The sequence below is a fragment of the Acipenser ruthenus genome, chromosome 1, assembly GCF_902713425.1.
Source record: "Acipenser ruthenus chromosome 1, fAciRut3.2 maternal haplotype, whole genome shotgun sequence".
NCBI lineage: Eukaryota > Metazoa > Chordata > Actinopteri > Acipenseriformes > Acipenseridae > Acipenser > Acipenser ruthenus.
In genome coordinates, this window is record NC_081189.1 from 10,946,727 (window position 1) to 10,974,318 (window position 27,592).

The 27,592-nt window shown below is 38.6% G+C and overlaps 1 protein-coding gene across 1 annotated transcript; it reads left to right on the plus strand.

Annotated features, from left to right (window-relative positions):
• Nucleotides 1–3,675: 3,675 nt before the first annotated feature.
• LOC117403806 (Golgi phosphoprotein 3) lies at nucleotides 3,676–27,154 on the plus strand. The gene is made up of 4 exons (XM_034925438.2): nucleotides 3,676–4,291; nucleotides 19,524–19,655; nucleotides 20,237–20,351; nucleotides 25,110–27,154. The coding sequence occupies exons 1-4, from the start codon at nucleotides 4,079–4,081 to the stop codon at nucleotides 25,532–25,534; spliced, it is 885 nt and encodes a 294-aa protein (XP_034781329.1). The 5' UTR covers nucleotides 3,676–4,078; the 3' UTR covers nucleotides 25,535–27,154.
• The last annotated feature ends 438 nt before the right edge of the window (nucleotides 27,155–27,592 follow it).

Here is a 27,592-nt window from a genome sequence, read left to right on the forward strand (position 1 = left end):
TAACTTAAAAAAAAATATTATACATTCATGCTACACCTCCCATTGAATAACAGACGTTTGGCTAAGTATATCTGGTTGGAAACTGCAGTGTGATAGCACCCCCTACTGGAAGGGTGTGGGGTTATCAGATAAGAACATAAAGTTTACAAACGAGAGGAGGCCATTCGGCCCATCTTGCTCGTTTGGTTGTTAGTAGCTTATTGATCCCACAATCTCATCAAGCAGCATCTTGAAGGATCCCAGGGTGTCAGCTTCAACAACATTACTGGGGAGTTGGTTCCAGACCCTCTCAATTATCTGTGTAAAAAAACAAAACAAAAAAAGTGCCTCCTATTTTCTGTTCTGAATGCCCTTATCTAATCTCCAATTGTGACCCCTGGTTCTTGTTTCTTTTTTCAGGTTGAAAAAGTCTCTTGTGTCAACACTGTCAATACCTTTTAGAATTTTGAATACTTGAATCAGATCGCTGCATAGTCTTCTTTGTTCAAGACTGAATAGATTCAATTCTTTAAGCCTGTCTGCATATGACATGCCTTTTAAACCCGGAAAAATTATGGTCGCTCTTTCTAGAGCAGCAATATCCTTTTTGTAGCAAAGTGACTAGAACTGAACATTGACTGAAAGCATCGTGAGTCGAGAGGACAGTAAGAATTGGCAATGATCCGTATGGTACACCCCTCTACTGTGCAACGCAACGTAGAAAAAGAAAAGAAAGTCACATCATGACATGACTGGGGTACTTTTTTAACCTTCAGGTTCATTGGTAACCCTGGAATGCTTGGAATTATAAATGACCAATTAAACCCAAAAAACTAGTGAGCCTCCCTCTGAATAACCCACGGCTCCAGGCTGGCAGTATGAATTGAAACCGCAAGCACACTCATGAGACCTGAGCCATGCAGCTGAGTCTGAACAGCCTAAAGCAAACATTGTGCGTGAGTGCTTATATACATGGCTGCAGAGAGCCAGGATATCCTGTGTTCTAATAGGAAAAGCTAGCTATTCATCAGGCTTGTGTCAATGATTAACACAAGCATATACTCAAGCAAACTTCTACTGGAAACAGAATACAAGATAGGACACCTATATATATCTTTTGTAGGCTGTAACCATGACATTCTTACACAAATACTTACCAGACTGTCTTATTGTCATTGTGAAATATGCTATTAATAAACTATAAACCACTGAACTATTTTTTTTTTTTTTTACAATCCCTATAAGTTCCAGCGATATGAAACATTCATTTCCTTGTAAGTCTCTGGGCAACAGACACACTGACACTGTGCTTTTAATTACCTGTGTTGAGGTTTTCAATACTTTCATGCAAGTGAGCTGACAGTCATGTCTCCCCTGCACTCCTACATCTGCTCAAAGGTAACACAAGGCTTTGTTTGTGTAATTTGTTCAGATACAACAGACTTAGTAGAGCAGAATGCCTGGAGCATCATGGGTAGAAGTGAATATCTGTGGATGCATTTTTTAATCAAAACACAACAAGGGATGTTAATGAATCATTTTCCACTGAAAAACATATCTCCTAATTATAACCTAATTCATTACATAGTATCTTTCATATCCTTCTACCTATATACCTAAAACAATCTCTATACTTTGCATATGACATTTTTTAATATTGCGTGCACAATCATATTTATGAAAAGAAAAAAATTAAAGATTTATTTGAACTCTCTTGTTGAGACAGAGACAGCAGCATCATCAGTGCTGATTGGAGTATTAAGGGAACATCTGCAAATTCTAACTAGAAAATGGAACAGGGATTTCCTTTAAAAAGATCAGTATGGGTAACTGGGGAAGCACAAGGCAAGTGAAGGGGGATGGGGACAAGCCTGTTGATGCAAATCATCTTGATATTGTTCACCAAGATAATCTCATCTCGATCCGAAGGGGCAATTTCCAATGAATATTGAGTAAGAAGATATAACTGCAGTGTACAAAAATTTAAATTAAAAGGCTTTTTTCTGGAAGTGCACAAAAGGTTTATATGATTAAAATTATTTATTCCAGTATGTGTCGGACAAAAGACCTTCTTCAGCTGTTTAGAAAGAAAGGTAAACACAGCTGAAAAAATACTTTTGTTTAAAACATCCCACGGGACCTTTAACACTGGTAGACTGAAACATGGCAGGCCTGTATGTTTATTTTGTAAACAGAAATAAAACCAACAAAACAAACCCTAGTTCCACTTTGGAACCCTTACCAAACTTTACAAGATCCCGGTCTCATCACCGCACAGCTGAGCCGTTTACCGGGCCCCAAAACCAACACATTCACGTAGAAACCTAATATACCTTTTATTCCAAGTCTGCACACACCCAGGATTCACACAGACACAAACCACACCTTACAGACCTGTTTAAATACCTGTCTGCTAAATCCCAGCAGGGGTCCCTCATTAAATTTAGACTCACGTGATTCCAATGCTAGCTAATACTAACCCTGTGGCATTCTGGGGTATGTAGTCCTGCAGCAAACCCCTGGACTACATCTTTCCTCCACCTACTCTACCACAATACAGGGATGGAAATAAGACTCCCATTGTATAGCAGTTTGAGCCATTTCTGGTTTTACTATGACTTTAATAAGACACACCTGAGCTAGTTACCTATAAACTGAGGCTAATCAGGCTTGTAATAAAACCTGGAATGTGTGAAACTGCAAAACTGCAAGGAGTGTATATCGGGCTCATGTCTTTGTGTGTGATTACGTTACCTACCAGCCCTGCTGCTGCCTTTCCCAGTGCACGCTACTATATATATACAGTATATACAATATATATATATATATATATATATATATATATATATATATATATATATATATATATAAAAGGAATCCTTTGTGTATATAAACAATCATTACATGGCTTAGTTCAGGGTTCAGCTAAACCAAAAGTCCAAGTCCCTTACCAGTAATAAGCAATATTCCATTATGGTGCAATCCTCACATAAAACTGAAAACACTGAAACAAAGTGCACAGCAGCACACCAGCATATCAATGTGCACAGAGGCAAGGAGAGGTGTCCACGAAGACAAACATGACAGAACATGTCATGCTGAAGCAGGTACATGCACAGTATAAGCAAGGGAAACAAACTGGAAGCATAACATTAAAAAACGGGATCTTGTGGCAGGTGGCAACCCTAGGTGTAACTGCACAAAATAAAAGCAATTTCAGCAGGCACCATCCTGCCCTCACTGTGGAGCTGGGGAGTGTGTCATACAGAGGCTGAAGCCACCAAGATCTCTGTTCAGGAGACTCTGGTATACTCACTGGCTTAGGCAGGACCTAAGCCAGGCCCATACAAAGACATTAAGAACCAGCACTCCACTCTTCTAAAAGCAGGCCATTTACAATGCATTTATTCTGACCTGTACAGCATGGGAAGAGGCATTGACCTTGCATTAATTGTTGCCCAAAGAGAACGGTGAAACATACAATCTAAGGCAGAAATAATATTAAACTAACAATAATAAGGAAGAGAGGGGTTATTTATTTGATTATTATTATTATTATTATTATTATTATTATTATTATTATTATTATTATTACTACTACTGCTACTTTATTATTATCGGCTTGCTGCAAACCCAAACAAGTATCTAAAAACTAAGGGAGCAATGGTCAGTCATTTTTCCAGCTCACGTGTCCAGAATAGGCTCCCTCGAGTTCACAACAGACAACATGGTGCTCATGTCGTAAGCGTGGGACCGTGCCATCTTTAACTTTTACACACTGCGGTCACCCAGGCTGTGGTGCTCAGACTGGGCTTCTCCTAGCCCTACCTGGAGTGCCACATCCACTGCTGTCGTCATCGCTCACCGCCATATTGGGTGAGCCACTGAAGAGACGAGAAAGAAAGAGTGGAGCCAGAGAGAAGGAGGGGGAGAGACCGAGATCTCGGGTTTGTAAACCGCTCATTTTTAATGCCAAAACGGGAATAAAACGGCAGAACGCAGCCCATTTATGAAACGGTAACTTCTTAGGATCTGAATCGCAGGCAAGAGATCAGGATCTTCCCTTTTTTGCCGTTGTTTGGACTTGTCTGGAGAGACTATGACTTCCCTGACCCAGCGAAGCTCGGGCCTGGTGCAGAGGCGGACCGAGGCCTCACGCAGCGCCGCCGCCGACAAGGAGAGGGGATCTGGGGATGAGGATCCTGAGCCCCGCAGAGGGGAAGAGCAGGAGGAAGATGACAAGGGGGATTCCAAAGAAACCCGGCTCACCCTGATGGAGGAGGTGCTTCTTCTGGGACTAAAGGACAGAGAGGTTGACATTTTCTCTTTATAACAAATACATTCTTATGTAGGGTTTTTAGAGGAGGAGGAGGAGGAGGCATGTTCTACTTACTCATACGATAAAAAAACAATCGTTTTAAACCGAGGTTTGCATCAGATAGGCCGTATGTTTTTCCAAAAGTGTGTCTTTAATTTACAAGATTTAACACGCTAAACAATAACGTACCATTAATGTATTTATTTAATGTAAAGATTTCTGAAGTAAGATTTAGCCTATGTACGGTTTCCATAGAATTATGTTATGGGTTACTGGAGAAGATCGCTATGTTATGTTAATGCATAGATCTTTCGTATATCTTTTTGGCCACTTTTGACAATGGTCTCATTGGGAAATACAGTCTTGACTTGAGTGCCCAGATGTTTACAGTGTGTCTTGCCAGTGCTCTGCGTTCGTTTGATAAATGAAATCACCAGCTGGCTGTCTGTGTAACATCAGCCATGCTGCGATGTTTTTCTTAAAGAAAAAACAAGGTATAACTGCTGTCAATATATATGAAATGTGGGCGTCCTTTCTTTAAGTCGCACTCTGTAGAGGATTGTGGTGCTGTCAGGACAGTGTGGTTCCGAGGTATTCGGACCTGTAGTCTACACTTTGAACATTTTCACTACCAGGTTCTTGTCATAACTGATATACAATAAATGTCTAGTCAAGTTTCATGGCATTCTTTATAAAATTGAACATCCTCCTACACTGTCCAGTAGACCCCCTTTTTATAAACCCCATAATATAGTCCTAATACGTTCTGTTCATTTCAAAACCAACAAACAAAAACATTACATTATAATTCCAGGGCTGACGTAACAACAAACAATCTTGTAAATGCTTCTGTACAGTACATTCTGCTTGACCATTCATGGTACGTCTTGTTGATTCAAATTTTTCAAGCTGTCTCAAACCTTTGCATACTGGGATATTTGCATATGGAATGAAACTTAATTGCCACAGTTCCTGTTAAGTCGGTTATTAACTGTCCTCCATTTCAAGTCAACTTAGTTTTGCATTTCCACCTCATGCAGTACGTTGTGTAAAATGTTTTTATTGCAGATTTGAACATAATATACAGGCCAACACAAATGCACTGCTGCTGGGTGGTGGTGACCATCATGAAGTAGACAAGGCACTAGCAGGGGTGTGCAGTTTGAAAATAACTTGTTGTCCAAGGGACAAAATTCTAGAAAAATCTACTTGACCCGGCCACGTCACACAAAACACACCCACAAAAGTAGACTATAACATGTAGGATTTTGGTTTTATTTAACAGTGAACACAATCAATCAATTAGTGATTAACAGGGCGGATCTAGCCTTGTAGCTTGACTGGTTCACTAAATTATTCAAGATACACAAAAAGATTCCCTGTGATCCCACCTCACCCAAACAAATGTATAACATACTTTAAGGAAATGTTCCTTTCAGTGCAGTTTGGAACACATTTGCTAGTACATTTAAGTAACATACTAAGAGTACAACTATAATAAGTAGAACAGTAATCGGACGCATATCCGACTGCGGTGGAACCAGAGTAAGTGTGGATATAGAAAATGGAAGATAATCCTGTTTTAAATACCATTATACACAGCTGTAACAATTACTGTGTTCACACGGTTATTGTTTTGAGATTCAACTTTTATTAGGGAGCTCCCCTAAATCCCTTGTTTAGAAAGATACTGGGTATTAATGCTTGTGACAGTAGTCGTCTGCCGTGTGTGTGCGTGCATTCGCTGCTGAGTGACAGGCAGGAGATCGAGACGGAGGTTGAAGTTGATACATCCCGCAGGCGAACAGGATTTATTTACATATCAACACACTGAACAGCTCACGTGACATTACCAGCAGTGGCAGCGCATGGAGCACATACAACACAGTGTATGAAAACTTTGGTAGGATCAACAATATCTGAACTAATCTTCGCGGTTCAATAATAAACTAACGTTGCTGAAGAGGTTGATCATGGCGGATAAACGGCTAGTGCGGATATGTGACGGGCGGATACGAGACGGATTACTGTACTTGGGAGTTATTCAAATATAAAAATATCTTCTGTGTTTTTCCCACTTTTTCTCTATAAGCTGAATCCAACTCCTGATGTACACGTGTTTTAGTTAGTTGCATCACTGATACGAAATCACTGCCAACTATTACTGCTGCTTTGTGGAATTCAGATTTTTCTTAACGTTCATTTAGTTTTGTAACTGCAGAACCCCAGATTTTTAAAGGAATTGTGTATAACCTGTCAAGTTTCTCTGCATTTTATACTGTTTTTCTACCAAAATGCATGCAATATTTACAGTAGGCTCTATCAAATTCTGGAAAGACATTTTTTTGGTTTTTTGATTATATACTTTTTTTTTTTTTTTTAAACAGTGTATAACATTTTACAGCTATTTTTCCTCATCTAACATCTTGTCCCATGATGGCTAACTGGAACACTACTGTAGCAGGGGGATCCCGATTTCATACCCTGATGGCTTTTTTTTGGGGGGGGGGGGGGCAGGGGTACGGGGGACGGACGGACGGACGGACAACATTCTTTCCCTGCACTACTCTCACTGAAAAATAAATACGTAACTGAATTAATACATAAACACATTGCCATCAGATTTACAGTCTGTATTTTATTTTAAAATATTGTACAGAATATCATATATAAGCATTTTATTTCTATCATTATAAACATTTGTCAGTCTTTGTTTTAATAGTTTCACAAATTGATGGATTGTGCATGTCCAGTAAATAACTAATATCGCTTCTGTTCAAATCTAGTAAAAAAAAAAAATGATAGCGTTTTAAATCTAAAAAAAGAAAAACTGTAAATGTAGTAAATCGCAAATTAATTTAGCAACACTAAAATCGAAAGAAAAAAAATCATTTCATTTTGCCAGGGAAAGTTTGTCTTGAAATGCTTCTAAACAGTAAACTTTTTTTTTAACATCCCAACAAGTACTGTACATGCTTGACCACATGACACAGAAATAATTTTATAAATTACACAACACCATTTTTTCTAATCCGCTAATACCTTGGCGACTATTGTGTATTTATGGTGTTGTAACTTTACTAAATTTCTGCATTTAAATGTCAGGTTCATGCATTAAGAATGCAGCATCACTTATTTGCTAATTTACAAAAAACGTAAATAATACCTTAAGTTTAAAATATCTGTCTGTGCATTGCCAGAGGCTCTCTTGGTAGCCATTTCTGGATTTCTATGTAACCAATAGAAGATCATCTTTTCCCACAGCTAGCCAATCAGAAGTGATAGGGGTGGGACGTAAACACTTTAAAATGTTTGTGTGTAGGTGCTAGACTTCCACAATTCAGTTTTCAGAAACTTGTGTGGCTGTCTAGAAATATACCCACAGTGTCTTTCTGGCAACAGAAAGAACATAGGAAAAATAAATAAATAAAAACTACTTGTCCAACAGGCAAAGTCTAACGGCAAAACTTGTCCCTTCCACAAATCTTGTTGTCCGGGGCATCGGGCGATACGAATTGCACATCCTGCACTAGTGTTCTGTGATACCTCACGTAGGAGCATCGATACGGTACCATGCACAGTATCATGATATTCCATCTTATTTTATATATTACGTGTTAAATGGCTGCCAAATTCCTTTTTTTGCAAGTACAAAGTGCATAAGAGGCTAATACACAGTTAACATTGCTACAGCATGGTGGAATGCTTGCTGTTTTAAATATTTCCAGTTGCAGTGTATTCAAAGGTTGTTGCCTTTGTGTAAAATATACAATTTTCTTTATTTCTTGCATATAAAAAGAGAACGCCGGTGTTTCAGACAACTTCAAATACTCCAGTTACAAGGAATCTCTTAATTACTATATATAACAAAATAACACAGAAATACTTTTCCTTGACTTTTTATAACTAGGCCAGATGTTTTATGTACAGGGGTATCTTAGAAGTGCCCTAAAAATCGGAGCAAGTAATGAAAAAAATGAAACACTGATGTGGAAGCTGATTCACATGGTACTTCAAGAAATTTTTGGAAGAAAAATGCAGCAATCACCACACTGTCCTGCTAGATTTGGATATAATCTGAAAGCATTGTAAATCTTTTAGTTTAAACGTTAGTAAAGTGTCAAACGTTTTTAATTGCTTAATCGTTTAAACTTTGTCAGATGTGCATGTCAAATATTAAGAAGCGGCTGGCTGCAAATATCGGCTACTCCATTGTTTTATTTTTTCTTTTTTTTTATATTACTTCCTACGTGTCACTTGGCATCATTGTCATTGGATATTCACCTCCCAATGTCCAGCATGCATTTGCAGGTATCAATTGCATTTAAGGAGAGTAGAAAGCCGATGTAAAAGCCCTATTTATAGACATGTATGCGGTACTTTATAGAAAGCTATTTATTTTAAAATTCTCAGAGCCCTTGCAGGTAACGCGCTTTCCCCAAGATGTCCGACTTGCGGTTTTCTCCTGCTGTCGAGGCCGCACATCGAGGGGGGCGCATACTACCCCCCTTACACAGCGTCTTCTCAAAATGTTTTTATTTTAACGTTTAAACTATATATTTTTTAAAGTTTAAACGTTTATTAAATTAAACTGTATCTAGCATCCCTAATCTTAATGTGTGTGTGTTTTTAATAAACAATACAGTAAACGTAGATGGTGCTGTCAATGCAGATGTAACATCAGACAGCACAGACAGTGTTTTACATTGGAGGAAAAATACACGTATACTAACATATGATTGACATAAAACCGTTTTATTGTTTAATTTTAATTTGCTATAAATACAGCACCACTTACCTGCATATGCAACTGGATATAATTAGATACGTGATTTTGTTTTGTAGTTCAGTCTATATTTAATAATGGGCAGTGGTATCGCATGGCATGCACTGTCTAGAAGCTACATCTGGGCATTTAACAAAAACCTGTAGTCAAAACAGTGTGCTTATTTTAACATACGAATAGTGCTTACTTTCCGATTTCCTCATATATTCCCATCATTTGTTTGTGAGGCGTAAAAAACGCAGTGAATAAACGCTAGTGAGAATAGCCCTTTAAGTATTATGTTTAATGCTACGTTTGTAAAACAAACAAGCTACTAATGTAGATGCCTTCCTCTTACGTGCTATTACAACAGAATTCTGTTTAAGTGTATTCAAACCAAACGTCTCTGTCAAAACAACGGCCCAGTGCACCTTAAATAAGAACGGAAGATGTTTTACTAGCGGGAGGAGGCCATTTGGCCAAAGAGATTGGGTTGACGATCTGAAAAGCACGCAATTAGTTTTTTTGTTTTAAAAGCTAAAAAAAACAAAACACGGTATCTCAAAATCGTGATCTACCCTAGGTATCGCTGTAACGCAGAACACAACAAGGCACAGTGTACCGATCATTTTCTTTGATTAGGCATTGTGATCGAGGACTCCCCAACACATTTGTAGTCCTGTAAAATTGCTATAGCTATCTGAATGTACTGTCACTACAGCAGTTAATATACAGTGTTGCTATAGCTATCTGAATGTACTGTCACTACAGCAGTTAATATACAGTGTTGCTATAGCTATCTGAATGTACGGTCACTACAGCAGTTAATATACAGTGTTGTTATAGCTATCTGAAGGTACTGTCACTAAAGCAGTTAATATACAGTGTTGCTATAGCTATCTGAATGTACGGTCACTACAGCAGTTAATATACAGTACTGCTATAGCTAGGGATCTACCTAAATTGAGGGGTCACCTCGGAATTCATACAAACAAGTACGGAGAGGAAAAAAAAAAAAAAAAGAAACCTTGTTTAAATGAACTACTGCACACCGCAAGCGACGCAAACTACGCATCTTCCTTCTGTAGACAGCCCTTTTTTATTCCTTTGCCGTCCTGTGTGCATTGCACTTAAAGCAAAAAACAAACAAACAAACAAAAAAGAAGAAACTGTACATGCAGACTGTGGTAATTGTTTTGCATATCTTAATGTGTCTTTGGAGAAAATACAATCAATTTAGCTTCAGAATCACACATTAAACAAAAGGCTTCTACAGACATAAAATAAACAGCTTTCAGAAACCAAACTGGAAAGTCAACCCAGACTAAAAGTATTCCTGTCTGCAAGTTAAATCAGTACTAAAACGATCCAGCACAGCCACCTCGCTTCAACCTGCTGCTTACTTTTTCGCAGTTGGAATTTTAGACCCGAATAGCCATGTTTTCTTTGTTTTGACTCGGTACTAATAAAATAAATTATTGGATGGGACAAATAATGACAACGAACGTGCTGCATACATTGCCTTTATTAAAGTATGCCAGATGCCCTTGGGGCTGTTTCTAATCGATTTCCACATCTGTATAACTTGGCAAAGCTTTGCCTTAACTTCCAACCAATTCAGTGGATGCAGAACGTGCAATCTCAATGTATGGGCAAGTCAACTGCAGGGGGATGCTGCATGCCTGCCTTTAACAAATGACAGCACTCTGTTTTAGTAAGAAAGCAAGTACCACTATTTTTAGGCTTTATAGTGTTCTGAAATACTGTCTACTTAGGTTTATTTAACGTTTAACAGGTCTGCGAAATGTCTGCGAAATCCTAATTTTAGTCCGCAACATACCCGTGACAAATACATAAATTTACCGCGTTTTAAGTAGACCCCTAGCTATAGCTATCTGACTGTACAGTCACTATAGTACTGGCACCCATTTGGTGTACAGTATCTTTATTAAAATGATTATAATTAAAACTTGTATTGCTTTTTGTCAATGATGCAACATGGTAAACAAATGCCACTCTTGGTCAGTGTCAGCTGTTCAATGCATGAAAACTGTCATCTGTACAGATCAGTGACAGTGCCACTTCATCTGAAAGCTTCCACAATTTGACCCTACTGATATCTCTGACCCATCCTGCGCTTTTATTTACAGTATCATGCTCAAGGATCTTCTGCTACTTCGAGGTTTAAAACCATTGGAACCCCATGGCCAACCTTGAGTGACCCCTGCCTGTGTGTGAGATGCCTTGCTGTTAAAAGCATTGACAAATCGCTTTCTGTATCTTAGTTTTGGGAGGGGATTTAGTAACACACAAGCTTGTAAGACCTTAAATAATGATGACATGTCAATGAGTTGTAGTAATTTAATCTTCTAGAATATGTCTAATGTTTAAAAGGCTGGAATCAGATTGTCTAGTCTAGTATTCAATATTGTGCACATTTTGTTTTCTGACATAAAGGTTGAAACAGGCCTTCCTTGTGTCTGATTTATCCGGTTCTCAAAATCCCCATGTGTATATTAGTATATTAGCCAAAAGCACTGTGCTTAATAATGTTAAATAATTCAGTGTCCTCGTTGGGAGTGCTTATATGTTTTATTAAATCGGCTTCTTTTTTCACCAGCTTATTGTATTCAACGCTCTGAAATGCCAGCTTCATATCTGCAGTGTTGTGGAAATTCCTTGGGTGAAACGGAACGCTACCCTTCACTTTGGTCTGATGAGAGTTGTAATAACACATGGGAACATGTAACACAATAAAATAAAAAGGTCCTTATGTACCCTTTAATAAATCCTTTGCTAAACTAGTCCCTTAAATGTGATTCAGGCCAACAAACACAGCAACACAGGTTGGTGGTGGGAAACAATACCTTTTAAAATTCACAGCTAAGCCTTGATTAATACACTGTAACAACTCCTTGAGGAATGTATCCACAGGTTGTATTACCTGGAATGCATTTGTAACGGAATATCCTATCGTAAAAGAAGGAAACTGACAATACGACACTTTCAAAAAGGTGTCGATGGGACTTGAGTTTAGCTGGAGCCATGGATTATTCCTCAGTATTTAGCATTTAGTATCACTCAGTTAATTTTCACACAAACTAAACCACTCTGCCTTATCTACGGTTGCTTTTATGTAGAGCTGTGAAATACAGTAAATAGTAGAGCTGGGACCAATATGCGAACAAACACTGCCTACAATATATTCTGATGGGGAGATGGAAGTGTAGCAAAATAAAGTTAATTGTAATCGCTCCCTTTTCTTTTGGTATTTCCAAACACTAGCTACCCTCTCATTTACAGAACCCCTCCAGTGAGTGAATCGCTTTCATGAATCTCACACACAGGCATATGTTATTGTCTTTTAAAGTACTTGAAACTCCTGCGATGGACATGATGGGAATCTAAATTATATGAAGCCTGACTGCCCTGGGGTTGCATCGCTCCACATTCAAACACTGCGTCTTGTTGAAGGGACGTGCAAGATGAGAAACAAGCAGAGTCTCTTGTCAAAGACAAACTGTTCCTGCAGGCCGTTCTCATGGCCCATCGGCTTCATATTATTATCCGTGTCACGGCAGGTGGCTTGTTTATTGCCAGAGAACCAGGTTTGTTACGATTATTAGTACTGACTGTGATTCTTTCCTGCTAGTTCTTATTGTACCCAACACTCAATTCAGTTGGGGCAGTTCATACTCAAAGTTACACCAAATGCCTGAAAGATTGACACTCTCAATTAAGAAGGTCTTTAACAGGTTTCATCCCAATTGGAGAAGTGGTTCTGTAGATAGGCCTGTATGTAAAACTCTGAAGCATGGCATGCAGTATGTACAGTACGATGCAGTACAGTGAGCAACCATGGACAGAATGAGTCTGTAATGCACTAAAACCATTACTGCAGATACAGAAGTGTCCTAGCACTGGTATCAAACATACTTCCATTCCCCTGCCTCCTGGGTTACTGTGGGAGGCATTCAGGTGATTGTGATTGTCATTATTGATTCAGTATGTGTTCCCTGTGCACACGTCTCTAATGGCGTCATGCTTTTGGGAGATAGAGCACAGCTTGCATCCAGTGTGGGAGAAACTCGATTTAAAGGTATGGCAAAACTGGACAGGTTTGTGTTACAGAGCTGCTAATACCCATTAAGTGTGTGGAGCACTGTAGTTATTGTTTATTTCAAAGAAATGAGACAAGTTTATGAGCGTGTTCCAAAAAATGAACTCCCCGCAGCTACTGGTATTGCTCAGCTCTGCCACTTCCAACTATTGTGAACAAGTAAAAGGATGACTGCTCTTAAAGGTATGCATTTGTTTATGTAAGTGTTGGGGATTAAGATCCTGCTCTGTGGGAATGCAGCTGTAAAGATTCACTGAAGAAGCACAGAGGATGTGAAAGCATTAGAGACAAGTTAGCTAAATAAAAAGAATGAAGTGTTGGCTTAGGTAGAGCTAGATTTGTAAACATGCTTTGTTGTAAAAGTACATCTGCTTCCATTTGGGATGTGCACTACAGGGTATACCTACAGTGTCTTACATCACTAAGCTGTCTTGTGAAATGTGTGTCTGCCTGCCAGTACCTGCATATGTCTACTGGAGGTCATCAACAATGACTAGTACTGGATAAAGGATCTGTTAGCCTACATTCGAGACCTCCATCAGGTCAGGTACCTGCTGGTGCGTGTCTGGAAATGTTATTTCTGGGTCTGAATTTTAATCACGTTTTCTGTCGGTACTTGTCTGTAACGCTTTCCCAAAGAACGTATTATAAGGTCAGTGTATTTCCTGCACTAAAGCAGGGTGCGATTACAGAGGAGTCAGCTGACTAAGCAGTGTTCTCAGGTTTGTGTTGCCGCTTGTTTGATACGTCGCAAGATCCTTTTATCACGTCTGCTTGGTGATATTAAAAATGCCTGTGGTCGAGGTGAAACCAAAGATAGCGCAGGGTTTATATCATGGAGTGGATAATAGTTCGACAGGTAAATCAGAAGTGTTGAATTCTTTTGGAATCGTAGCGAATGAACACGTGACTGGATTTGTTGCTTGTAAAACCATCATTTGTGTTTTTGTGAACGACAGCCACAAAACTGGTACATCTCTGTGAAAGCACAAGTGTAGCTCCCTTTCAACTGGTGGAATGAAAGGAATAGACAGTTATTTTATAGTAAAATAAATAGAGAGAGTTAATATGTATTGTTAAAATATATCCAGCCCACTAGTGAAAGCTATAGTAAGTATAGTAAATGCGTCTGCTGTATTCTAAAGAACCCGTGAGATTATATCGGATCTCCCCAGATCTCTTGGATTAAGCTAATTCAGAATTACGGGTTTTTGCACCTCAGATGTGTACTGTGCTTCATATTGTGTGTCTGAAAATAAGCATTGAAGTAACGTTTAATGCTGGAAACAAATGGAATTCTGTGCTGTGTAACACAGTGAGTGATTCATTGGTATTAAAAAGGATTAGATTTAATGTGATGGGATTATTTAATTGCAGTGCAAAATAAGCACTGTCAAATATATGATCATTTAGGTAAAGCCAGCAGAAAAGATTGTAGTTACTGTACTGTTATTGTAGCAGCCACTTGCAAGATTGTATGCTGCTGTATTTCATGTATGCTACAGTAACTTTAACGTATCTGATTAAGTTACTATTCAAGAGATGTCACATTCTAACTCTTGTGTTCATATATTGTCATTTGTTATGTGAGTGTGTTGATGGGTAGATGGTACTCTGAGAAGCAGTACAGTATCCTTGCCTGTCTGGACACTGTTGTTGGGTGTCAAAAAACTTACTTTAGACAGAATGCCAGTAATCTGAAAAAGTGTTACCAGCCAGGTTTGCTGTTGATGGTAAAAAACAAGCAAACAAAAAAACATTATTTAAGTTGGTCTGTAGTGCGTTGTGTGGAGTGCTGGTGGGGGGGATTTAAGAAAACAAAGTGAAGAATGGAATGCAGCAAGAGCAATACAATGAGAACATGTAGGGTTACATTGGAAGGCTGGATCAGCTGGGATGTCAAACAGTCTTGGCAGGGTTAGCCAGACACACAAGCTCTTTCATATCCTGCTTCCTCTCCCTGGAGTCAAGTCAATTACAGATCAAAGTACTGTACATTACCATCCTACAGTATGATCGATACAAGAATGTCCTCTTTAAAACAAGTCTTGGGGCTCAATGAATTTTAGATGAACAATGCATGTTTAAGCCACGACTGATTCATTCAGAGAATATTGGTGTAGTTAGAGGTTTCAGAGAAATGATGGCAGCACGTACTGTATCTTTCAGAACTTTAGTCGTGGAATTTTCAGAGTGCTGCCCAAACGAATTCAGTTGCAAGAGACAACTTTAGTTTTTTCTGTGTGCAATGTAGGTAGGGTACTACTGTACAATATTAAAAAATGTTCATGAAAACTTAAATCCTACTTCATACTAGTTTGGATCGCAGTGAGTTACGACACTGTACAATATTTTTAAAAGTTTAAAATTGTCAGAATTAAAGTCTCATAACATTTACTCTAGGGATGAGATTTGCAAGATGTTGTTCTTTAGCATAGTTTACTTTAGTCCAAAAAGGTTACAGTAGGTGTTTGTTAAACAGTAAACAGTCATGTTAAAGGAATGTTCTATAAAAAAAGAAAGAAAAAAAAAGGATCCAAAATTCCATGTCATTAATTTGGTTCATATGTCGTTTCATTCTGTTCTGTTTGAATCTGACAGACACCCATGAAATCACAATAAATTTAAACTAAATGGATTTGAAGAGGCATGAAATCCTGGCATATAGGCTCTGAAACTACAGTAGCAGATGCTCCTCGCGTGTCTGAGGGCGCTTTCATTAAAGTGGTCCTTTGTTTAAACTGTAGTCTACTACTTCAGAATGGTCACTTTATCTCCTGCAGAACCTTTTTTTTTTACTGTTTTGAGATTTAATGGCTCCTAGATACTTTAACAGTCGCTTCAGCCAGTAAATGTCACCCTGCTTTGGGAATGACTTTCATCAAACATCTTTTCACCTGTGTGGCTCTGAGAATAGAGGCAGACTCCTCCCATTCCCTGGTCCTCTACAATAATGAAGGACTGAGGCACACCCATCTCTTGTTTCAGTGCTGCACTGTAACACTCGGAGGTTGTTTTAGAAATTAGCAAGCTTTCCGTAAGGCTTGTTGCAGCAGTGACTTGGCTGTTATCATGTCACCTTGCTAAGGTTATTCCAGCAGCTTTGTCTTGCAGCACATCACAAGAGCTCCTTTAGTGCAGCTTTCTTCAGACGATCATCTTGTAGGGTTCCAGTGATTCTGATGTTCTGAGACTGGTGGCACAAAGATAACATCTATTTGTTGGATGACTGAATTTCCAAGAGTGTGGTCTTTTGCTCGCTGCCCTGTGCCTTCATACATCTTGAACTTCATGCAGTAACCTCCAGGGACTGCTTTCACAAGGCAGTTCTAGCATGCATACATCTTGAACTTCACGCAGTAACCTCCAGGGGCTGCTTTCACCAGGCAGTTCTAGCATGCATACATCTTGAACTTCACGCAGTAACCTCCAGGGGCTGCTTTCACCAGGCAGTTCTAGCATGCATACATCTTGAACTTCACGCAGTAACCTCCAGGGGCTGCTTTCACCAGGCAGGTCTAGGTAGCAGTGCCAAATGCAATTCACTTTCATTAAAAAAAATAATAAATTGGCACATTTATCCTTTAAACATATAGACTTGCTAGGTAGATTTCTACTAAACCTCATTTCCTTTAATAGTTTTTTTGAAACATTTAAAAATCCGATATCTTGCTGGCTAGCAGCCTGTTACTGTAAGTGCTAGCAGTGCTTTGTGAAACTGGCCCTGGATTACAGGCACCATCAGGCCAAACCTTATTGGCATTCTCTGAATGAATTGCTTCAAAGAATGATAAACACGATATCTCAATGGATTACTCCCCCCTTTCAAAGGAGTCACAAAACTATTGTAAAGATGATAATATATATTGGTAACAAGAAGAAGTGAAGAAACCAGCTCTGTAAGTCAAGGTGCTTATAAATTGAGGCCACTGGAGTGCCTGTGAGAGACTATTGTATAATATACAACAAGTTTCAAACTCTTGTACCTCAACAATGAGTGCACCAGGAAACATCATCTTTTTACTGCACTACCCGTTACAGCCGCCTGGCCATTAAACCAGCAGAGTATCACATTCACCACTCTGTTAACCATAAAATCTTTCCATGTGTCTGAAATTGTGCTGCTTCCTGATGCCTTCTTTGTCAAAGTTGCTTGTTGCTGTAAACTAAACAGTGTAGTGGCTCTACAGTATGAGGCGTGCTTCTCTTTCAGGAGGTCGGTGTGTAGCTCGAATGGCAGTGGATGCATGTTACTGACAATTTCCTTTACAAGAAGTGTTTTTGGCTGAGATGAGTACAAAAACATGTATTATGAGATGCTGTCGGTGACGTGAACAGTAAACTTAATTCTTAACTACCAGACAGAAGTCTCCCCAGAAGCATCCCTAGTAAAACCCAGCATGCTGGCAGAGAAAGCAGAAACAGCAGGGCTGCACCTACAGGGTGTCTTGTTGGACAAGCACTCTTAATATCCTACAGCAAATAGATTCTTCTTGGTTGTTTCACACCAGAATGCAAATAGATTTTACATGCTTTACTCAACAACTCTGGGAAAGGAAGACTCTGGTTTAGTCATGATTGTACTCTAGATAAAGATTTTGAGATACAGCTGCAAGGCAGGAAAGTCTTGTCTTGCTCCAGTTTAATGTTTTAGTTATTTGATTAAATTAATAAATACAGACCTACACAAGTTTGTGTGGAAGTGAAGTTGTGAATAGTCCCCCTGTAGTACTGTATCTGAGAATTACCCTGCTGGAGCAGTGCAAACCAGACTCTGTGCATTGTAGGGATTTGAATGCAGTGATTCTGTTATTCACAGTGGAGTGCTGGTGGGATCTATTGTGGAAATGTTTATGCTTCTTGATCGTGTTAAATACAGGAGGCTGGCTCCTCTCCTGGGTCTCTGTAGTCCCTGCTGTATACGCTGCTGGGGAGGTCTGGCTACAGCACTCCACTGTGCAGCTCCAGTGCTGAGCTCAGTGGTAAGACTTCATTATGTAGGTCACTTCTTCTTTTTTTTTTTTTATTTGCATTTTTTCATTTATTATTAATACAGGTATTCATAGGCTAGCTGTTCATAAAAGCAACTTTGTCAGCTGTAGTTTGGTACTTTTGAGAGATCAGTTTAATTCAGTGTACAGTAGGACCTATATATTCAATGTGCAGTCAAACCTGCTCATGCGACCACCTGGTCTAAGTGACCACTTTAAATTCCTACCAATGATATCTGTGCTTTTATTTAACTGTATTAAGCGAACACCTGTCTAACGAGACCAGTCACCACAATTCTCTTACCCAGCAACAGACTCAAACCTGTATTAAGTAACCATTTTAGCAGACTTATCTGTAATCAATAAACATACTGTAGTGTTTTAGGCAGGAGGCAGAAGACAGAGACTCTCTTAGAACGGCATGCAGCTCCTTCTTATAACAGTCTCTTAACAGTGATGCTTACAGTGATGAAACCCAGAAAGTGATTCTAGTAGAGATGTACATTTTGTCATATGCCTTCAACAAGTTTGCTAGTTTAATGATGCAGAAAATAATTTGTTGTGGTTATTTAATATGTTGTTGATTATTAATTTGATAGTGTTTGTCTTTTTGTTCATGTTACAGTAGCGTGTATGTGATACAGACAATATGCTCAGCTACTTTTTTTTACTGCGCTTGTATGTTGTAACTGGAAACAGGTCCAGGGACGCTGGGTTAATTGTACAGTTATAGAACTTAACTTATATTTATTTTAAGTGGAATTACAAATTGAACTTTTATTTCAAACATTGTGTGACTTGCTGACAGGCAAGCATATCCATTGCTTTCACAAAATACTGTGCTTTGTAAATGCATTATCTAAATGAATGTAATTAAACTACAAAAGTACTTCCTTTTGTTCATATTCCAGCTTCTAGTCTTTTACAGTGTATTTAAAACATACATAATTACAGGAAGGCATGTCAAAGACAAATATAAATTCTTAAGTTATGGCCCCTCTTTAAGAGACCCCCTGTGTTAAGCGGACGCTATTTGACTGTCCCTTGAGTGGTCTCTTAATACAGGTTTGACTGTAACTTTGACTTGTACAAATATGTCTTTGCATTCCCGTAGAACGTTGACCTCCCTACTACAGCATAACCCACGGATAATCACGTCTTAAATTCAGTGGGTTTGGTGGATATGTTGGAACAAGCAACAGACGTGCTGAGTGGCCCAAATGGCAAGCCTTCAGCACTGGAAAGACCCAGTGGTAGAAGTGGTAGAAACGCACTTCATTTGTGTGCGCAGTCGGTGTAGAGCACGCTGAATGATTGTAAAAGCTCAATGATTCTTTGTGTGTGTTCTAGGGCTACACATCCTTTTGGAATGACTGCATCTCTTCTGGTTTACGGGGCTGCATGCTCATTGAACTGGCATTAAGAGGTCGTCTGCAGTTGGAAGCATGTGGAATGAGGCGGAAAAGTCTATTGGCAAGAAAGGTAAGAACATCGGAATTTCATAACTATTTTCAAGCCTTGTTTTCTGCTCCACCTTTTTCAGAGATCATTAAAACTACTGTGAAATGTCTATTTTTAGACTGTAAAGATCTATTTTTTAGACTGAAAAACAGTTTTACTGTCCGAGAAATAAAGCCCAGTTTGTAATGCCCCAATGTTAATAAAGCAACTACAATGTAGTATAATGACTCCCTCTGAGATGCAGTATTTTTACATATACGATGGACTTCAGGAACCAATTCAATCACAGTTGAGAGGTTCTACTGTATTTTCAATGTCGTATTTTACAAGTTTTGTTTGAAAGTTTAAAGTTTATGAAAAAAATGTACGTTCTTCTAAAGAAACTCGTTTGACAACTGTTGCATGTTTTTCTCCATGTAACATCATGCAAGGGTATATTATTTTTAACAAGCTCACTCATTTAAAATCTGGTGTGCTACCGCCAAAGGATAAATGGTATTTTATTCTGCCACACATCAGTAAGTAAAACTTTGTATTTGAAGCGTTATATTCCGAACCTTGTGTTTCTTTAAAGCAATAAGGTTGGTGTTTGATGTTGCTAGGTGATCTGTAAATCAGATGCTCCGGCTGGGGACGTCCTGCTTGATGAAGCTTTGAAACACATTAAAGAGACCCAGCCACCTGAAACTGTGCAAAGCTGGATCGAGCTGCTGAGCGGTAAGTAGATGGTGAGCACCTACCAGGGTTACAGACTCGCACCAGTCCTACACCACAACTACTGACAGCATGTTAGATACCAGGGTTACAGACTCGCTCCAGTCCTACACCACAACTACTGACAGCATGTTAGATACCAGGGTTACAGACTCGCTCCAGTCCTACACCACAACTACTGACAGCATGTTAGATACCAGGGTTACAGACTCTCACCAGTCCTACACCACAACTACTGACAGCATGTTAGAGGATCAGGGGCCGGGGATTTGAGTAGTCACACCCCTGTTACACTGCATGAACAGCTCCTAATATTGAACATGCACAACTGGGTGAGACTCCTTCGTGCTGTGATTGATAAGTGTGTTCAGTTCATAGCAAACTTAGCAGGGGCTCTGATTGCTCGAATGCTTTGTACCTGGTCATTCAGTAATAGACCTTCCTTCTTTATGCAAGTCAAGGTTGTTATAATAGTAGAAAACACTTGTGGAGGCTTTGAGTAAATAGTTTATGCTCATAATGCATCAGAGTAGAAAAAGGCAACATGTCTAAGACTTTTGCACAGCAGTGTGTATGTGTATATATATAGTAAAGTTATTTAAAATAAGAAAAATAAAGTATGTTTACAATCAACATAAGAGTGTATACCATAGCTACTGTGCAGCCAGGACAGCCCTAATTCATTAGCAGGGTGTTCTGCAGAGATAGCTGGCTGCTCTGCAGTGATTACCACCTGTAATTGGTGACAGTCTGCTCTCCAGAATAACCGTTAGGTCTGCTGATTTGCAGATTGACTGGAACTGCCATGCAACAGTGGGATGCAATGTCAGCGATTCTGCAGAACATCCATTTACAAAAAAGAATAAAAATGACAGGTTCCTATTTTATATTGTCCTGCATTGTGTAGCTTTCCACATTGTATTTGTTGTAATGGAAACAAATACAACACACAGAGACAGGTCTGTAAGCCCTCAGAATTGCTGTGGGTTTGTGTGCAGCCTCTTGAAGTACATGTTATGTCATATTACCACTAGAGGGTACTGTGTCACCTTTTGTATGACAAAATGTACTTTTTTAGGAGCATGGACTTACTGGACAAGAAGAATTAAAATGTTAAACAGGAAAACATATTTTATCTTTTCAAACTCCTGAATTACTTCTGACCAAAAAATGTTTTTCCTGAAGTATAAACATGGATTTCCTCTGAATCTTTCATTTGAATTATATTTTCTTTTTTTTCCCCAAACCCTATAGTTCAGGTATACAGTAAAAGCTGCCACAATAGCATTCATATTTTTATTTTGTGTGAAACTATTTATTTAGCTTTTGGCCTGGTGTCTTTTCCCAGGTGTCCTGATTTCTTAGACGCACCATTGGTGCAGCATGACTTTTTATTATGGAAAACTACAACTCGATAGATTGCCCAGATAGCCCCGTCCCACTTAAAGGGCACCAATTTTGTTTGTGTTCCAGACACCTGCAACTCCAAGAACCTTCTTGCTTTGTGGGTCATTCAAATGATTGACACGTTGCTTAGCTTCCTATCAATGTCATGTTTGTAACACCAGCCTGTTGATAGCAAGTTCAGCTACATTGTGGTGACAGAAGACATTTAACCAGGAAGGCTTTTCACAGAATTGTCAGGAGTACCCAGTGGTCCAGATAAGCTGCGTACCTGACGTTTTTATGCATTAAAAAATCTGAAATGCGCACTAAATTTAAATTAAATGCGTAAAAATAAGCATAACAATTTTGCGACACAGCTTGCTTGTCTGCCTCCCTTCCTGCCTCCCCTAAAACTTCCACTAACTTCAGTTACTAGGAAACTGTCCACAAGAAAAAACAAGCCAACCAACATTTTCCAATCTCTGGCTAGCCCTGTTGTCTTTGCAGCCAATCACAGTAAGAATAAGAAAAGTTTGAAGTTACACAGGTTGAAGTGTAAACACCCCAGTCTAGCTACAAATCCAACTGGAACCATCATCAGAGGCAACTGCTAAAAAAAAAAGATGCCTATAATATTAAATAAACTGTTTTATAACTTAATAATGAATGTCCTTATTATTTTTCTGTATGGCTTTATATTGACATTTTTAACATGTTCACTGAGTTTAAGAATTTAATGTTAAAATATAAGTTCTGTTTCTGTGCTTATCGTCAAAGTCTTATTGGCTGTGGTGAATAAAGTGAATAAGAATAGCTGTTGTCTCTGATTTTATTTTAATCCTAAATTTTTGTACAGTAATTCAAAGTAACATTGCAGTTAAAAATGAAGGCTCATGCTTTTTTTTTTTTTTTTTTTTTTTTTTTTTTAATGCCTACCCCATTACCATTGAAGCTTGTACAGTATTTACCGAGATTACTCATGACTTCAAAGTAATGTTGCATTTTACCCCCTGAAAATACATTTTACTCTCTGTGTTAAAATTAGAGGTTAAGTTACTCCCAGACCCAAAACCTGGCATGCTGGGCGTAACCAATGTTCTTTCCAGGAAACCGCTATTCACTATATACAATATGTCTCTCTGTTGAGTCAAAACATTCCTCTTAACAGCCAACGGCTTCAATTATTTCTTGAATCTGTGTATGTGGAATATGTTAAAGCATATGCATTAGGTGCATAACACCATCAAAGACACACAAGCCATGCAGGCCTCCAAAATTGAGAAGAGCTCTGATTGTTTTCCAATGAAACCATTATCCACTAATGTACAGAAGTGACGTTTCTCTGCTTGTATAGTACAAACATATTCTTGCCAGGGGAGATGTGCAGAGATGTTAGCTCAATTTTTAAGCTAATTGGTCATTTGGCAGATGCTTTTATCCAAAGACTAGGTGAACTATGCTGATGCCGAGTCACTTCCAATAGGACCTAGTTTGTTTTACGTCTCATCCGAAGGACAGAGCACAAGGAGGTTAAATGACTTGCTTAGGGTCACACACACACACTGAGTCAGTGGCTGAGCCGGGGTATTTATTTAGTACAAACACATGCAACACATTTTTTTTTTTACCAGATTATTGGAATTTGACACAATTGTAGTGGTTGGAGTGTTTGCTCTTATTTCAGCAGTAAGGAGATGACCCACTAACCCGGGAGTCTGGGTAAGTGGAGGACCATCTGCTGCTGTATTTTAATTCTAATCTGCTGTTAATCAGGCTGCTCCCGAGACAGTAATAATCACTACAGTGAGTGCATTGTTTTAGTTTTTGTTCCATGCTGCCCTTATTTTGTAATAAGAGAAACGTGACAGTGTGCTTCCTACTCTGTTCTGTGAAAAGGATCTGGATGTCACCATGTCTAGTGAGAGACCAGGAGTGCAGCTGCAGTAGCTTAATAGGATATGTACAAATGAAAAGGAGACTGCCAGTGCCAGAAGGGATTCTACTGTCTGTCGCAAGATTACTACCAGTGTAACTGTTACACATTGTCACCTGTGTCCAAAGTGGGGGAATCAGTCTGATCACAAGGGGGAAAAAAATAAAATACTGCCTCCCTGCTGTTCAGAACAAAACGTTCTCACCCTCTGTTGCTGTGTGTCGGATATTTAAACATGCATATGAAATTCTAGGCGTGCGCCCGTTGTGATTTTTTTTTGGGGGGGGGGGGCTGATTTAGATTACCAATATTCCATATCAACGATCGACAGATACAAATTCCGATCTTGTACTTTTTCCCCATTATTAATAGACTAGGATTTCTGTGCATTTAAACATTTAATATTTGAATTGATAAGTAATACATTATGCAAGAAGTAAATTAAGCATAACACAGATAAATGAAATGGTATGTGACATGTTTACTGAATCTAAAAATGAAAATAGCTGCACTGATGGGTAGATTTACATTTGTTTTGTTCAGGACACTACAGAAAACAAACAAGGAAACAGTAAAAGACCACATGAAAACAAAGACAAAAACTTAAAACTATTCTAAATACCCCCCCCCCCCCCCACGATCATGGGGGGGCTTGGGGTTAACCAGTTGTTTCTGCTTGATTGGGGAGATTCTTGTATTTTTTATTATAATCTGTGCCAATTCCAATCCAATTATCAGTGCTTCCCTATCCAATACTATTCAAGTAAGGTGCAAATGGACAATGTTTGTTTGAATAAGGCATAGTGGGTCAATTGCAGCGTACCAAAGATAGTCCACTTGATGCGTCTAACTAGCAGATTAAGCAGGTTTAGTCAACTTGCTTAGACTAAAGTTAGTACACTTGTTAAGTGATGATATAATGTACCTTAATATATTGTTGACACACTATATTAAGCAATACTTCATTTTCTTAGGTAGACCGTGAATGTATACTGTAGTTTTATATAAATTACTATAGCAATGTGGCACCCTTTTCCTTTTTGTCTCATTTATTATGGTTAAGGAACAAAGTGTTCTGAAGAGATTGGTTTTGTTTTTTTCATTAAAATATTGTAAAAACTTTAAAGTGCTGCACACTAAGATACTGTGTGTTTAAATAATAAAGCTTGCACGTCTGATGTATTCAGTTTAACCTGAAATGTCAGTGTAATGTGTATTAAATATAAACAACACATTTAGAATTTAACATTCAGTGTCAAGCCACAATAGGCTACTGGCAAGTTAAAATGCAAGTATGACCCGTGTGCGGAATGTGCATAAAAAAGACATTTAGTAGGCTACGATTATATTATGAATATACACTTAAGTGTGTTTGATTTTGTATTTATGTTTAGTTCTACAAGGTAGCTGCGTGTCTCTTACATATTTCTTTATTGTTTTAGGTGAAACGTGGAACCCTTTGAAGCTACACTATCAGTTAAGGAATGTGCGTGAACGACTGGCCAAGAACCTGGTGGAGAAAGGAGTGCTCACCACAGAGAAACAGAACTTCCTGCTTTTCGACATGACCACGCACCCCCTCACCAACAACAACATCAAGCAGCGCCTCATTAAGAGAGTGCAGGAAGCCGTGCTGGAGAAGTGGGTGAACGACCCCCACCGCATGGACAAGCGCCTGCTGGCCCTCATTTTTTTAGCCCATTCCTCAGACGTGTTGGAGAATGCTTTCGCCCCCCTTTTGGACGACCAGTACGACTTGGCCATGAAAAGAGTACGACTGCTGCTGGACTTGGACCCCGAAGTTGAAAGTATGAAGACCAACACAAATGAGCTTGTTTGGGCTGTCATGGCAGCCTTTACTAAATAGATGTTTCAAGTGGACTGATAGCAAACTTGTTCTTATGTCGCTATGTCATGTAGTTTCCTCTATATTAAATTGGGTCATTGACTCCTCCACATGTATCCTCCTTTTTAATTTTTTTTAAGTCCTTCATCTATTTCTTTTTTTTTTTTTTAAGGAAGAACTGTGCTTTTATGAATGCTCATGTTTTTCTTCTGTTGCAACCAGGACACAAATTGGTTTGGTTTCAAAGCCACTGGGGTGATATTTTGAGCATGATGCTGAGACTGTGGAGGGACCTATTCAAAGTATTTACATGTTTAATGATCAACCTAATACATACTGATTTATTTTAGTTAGTTTGTTTTTCAGCAAATATATTTCCAGTTGTGTATTGTGCAGCTCAAGATAATCCACTGTGACATTTAATGCCTGATTCTTTTTCTCGGTTCACATGTGTAATGCAGTGTCATCTGTGTAAGGCCCTCCAGCTGATAATGCACACTTCTACAACAAGAGGTACTGAGATTTACCATCCAAGTCAGTCTACCTAGCAAAAGGTACATTTTGCAGAAGTTTGCAACAATTCAACACTGCTGTAGAAATATCTTTATTTTTAGTTCTTCCAATTCATACAACCTAGATCTTTTAAATCTTAAATATAAACCTTCCCAAAAAAAAAGGATATTTTTTTTCTTTTACTAAATACACCCTTAAAAGATCGGTTTATGTGAATTACTGTTCTGTGTTGATGGATGCAGCGTGTTAGCCTCTTTAAACCTGTAATATTTCATTTTTGTCATTTTAAAATAATACAGTAAAGTGCTACCAACACAGCCTCCCATTGCCTATACGTCACACTATTGAAATATAGCAATCCTGGGATGGGGTACATTCCAGTACACTCTGTATATATTTTACCATATAGATTAAACCCCTGTACCCTAGTATTCTGCAGGACACAAGTATGCACCTGGCCCTCATTCTTACTTTCCCCACCAGCTGTGCTTCATAAAGCATATGTGCCTCTGGTGTAATGTTGGGATGTACTGTATAGGTATCCCCACCAATGCAGATCATCTTCTAGTTTTGTTTTTCCCAGTGTGTTGTACGAAACAGTTGTGTCATGTTCTGTTTGTATAACTCGTGAAGGAAGCTTTTGACCAATTCTCTCAACCTGGAGTGTAACTCTTGCATTTGTGCTCAAGAAAACAAAAAGATAATGTGTTTCTCTGCAAGTCTTCTTCATATGCCTTTCATTTTGCATGACATTTTTTTTTATTTCTTTTAATACACAGTACTCTAATTCAGTGATTTAATTACTCATTTTGTATTGCATATACCTTTTAGTTACCACATTAAGCAAAATCATTTTTCTTTTGTTCATTTTTTTTTAAACTTATTATTGTTACCTCCTTATGGCTTGCTTTATGGTAGCTAACTTCATTTAATGTATATAATACTTTGGGCTGATAAACCTACAATGATTTGGGTGTATAGCTGACTTGTGATGGGGTTTGCAGGTGTCTGACCTTTTTGTTAATATACCAGATAATGTATAACTGTATACAAGAAATTATAGGGATTCCTAATCTGTATACTTGCTTTTTACCATACAATAAACTAAGATCTTGAAAGTGCCTGAAATAGACAGAGTTTATCTTTTTATTTCCTTTCATTTCCTTTTTATTTATTTTATGTCCATAAACCAGGTCATACAATTGTCTAGACCATGGCTGATGTTTTCTAAGGGAGTTCAATTCATCCTGCATATAAATCTACTTCTTGTTTCACTTCGCAGGGTTACGACGGTGGTATATGTAAGCAGTATGGTATGACAGGGTGTGGGATATACTCTAATATCCACACGCCCAGGGTGCGTTATCACAAGCCGAAGCCGAGTGGCTTTAACTGCCCGGGGCGTGTGGATATTAGAGTATATCCCACACCCTGAAGTGCCTTATTGCGCTTATAAAATGGGTCAACTAACTAAATTAAAAAAAAAAAACATGTTTTAATTAACAAAAAAGTAATTTTTATTAAATATCCTTCCACCTCTGACCTAAAAAATAGGCTTAAAACTTA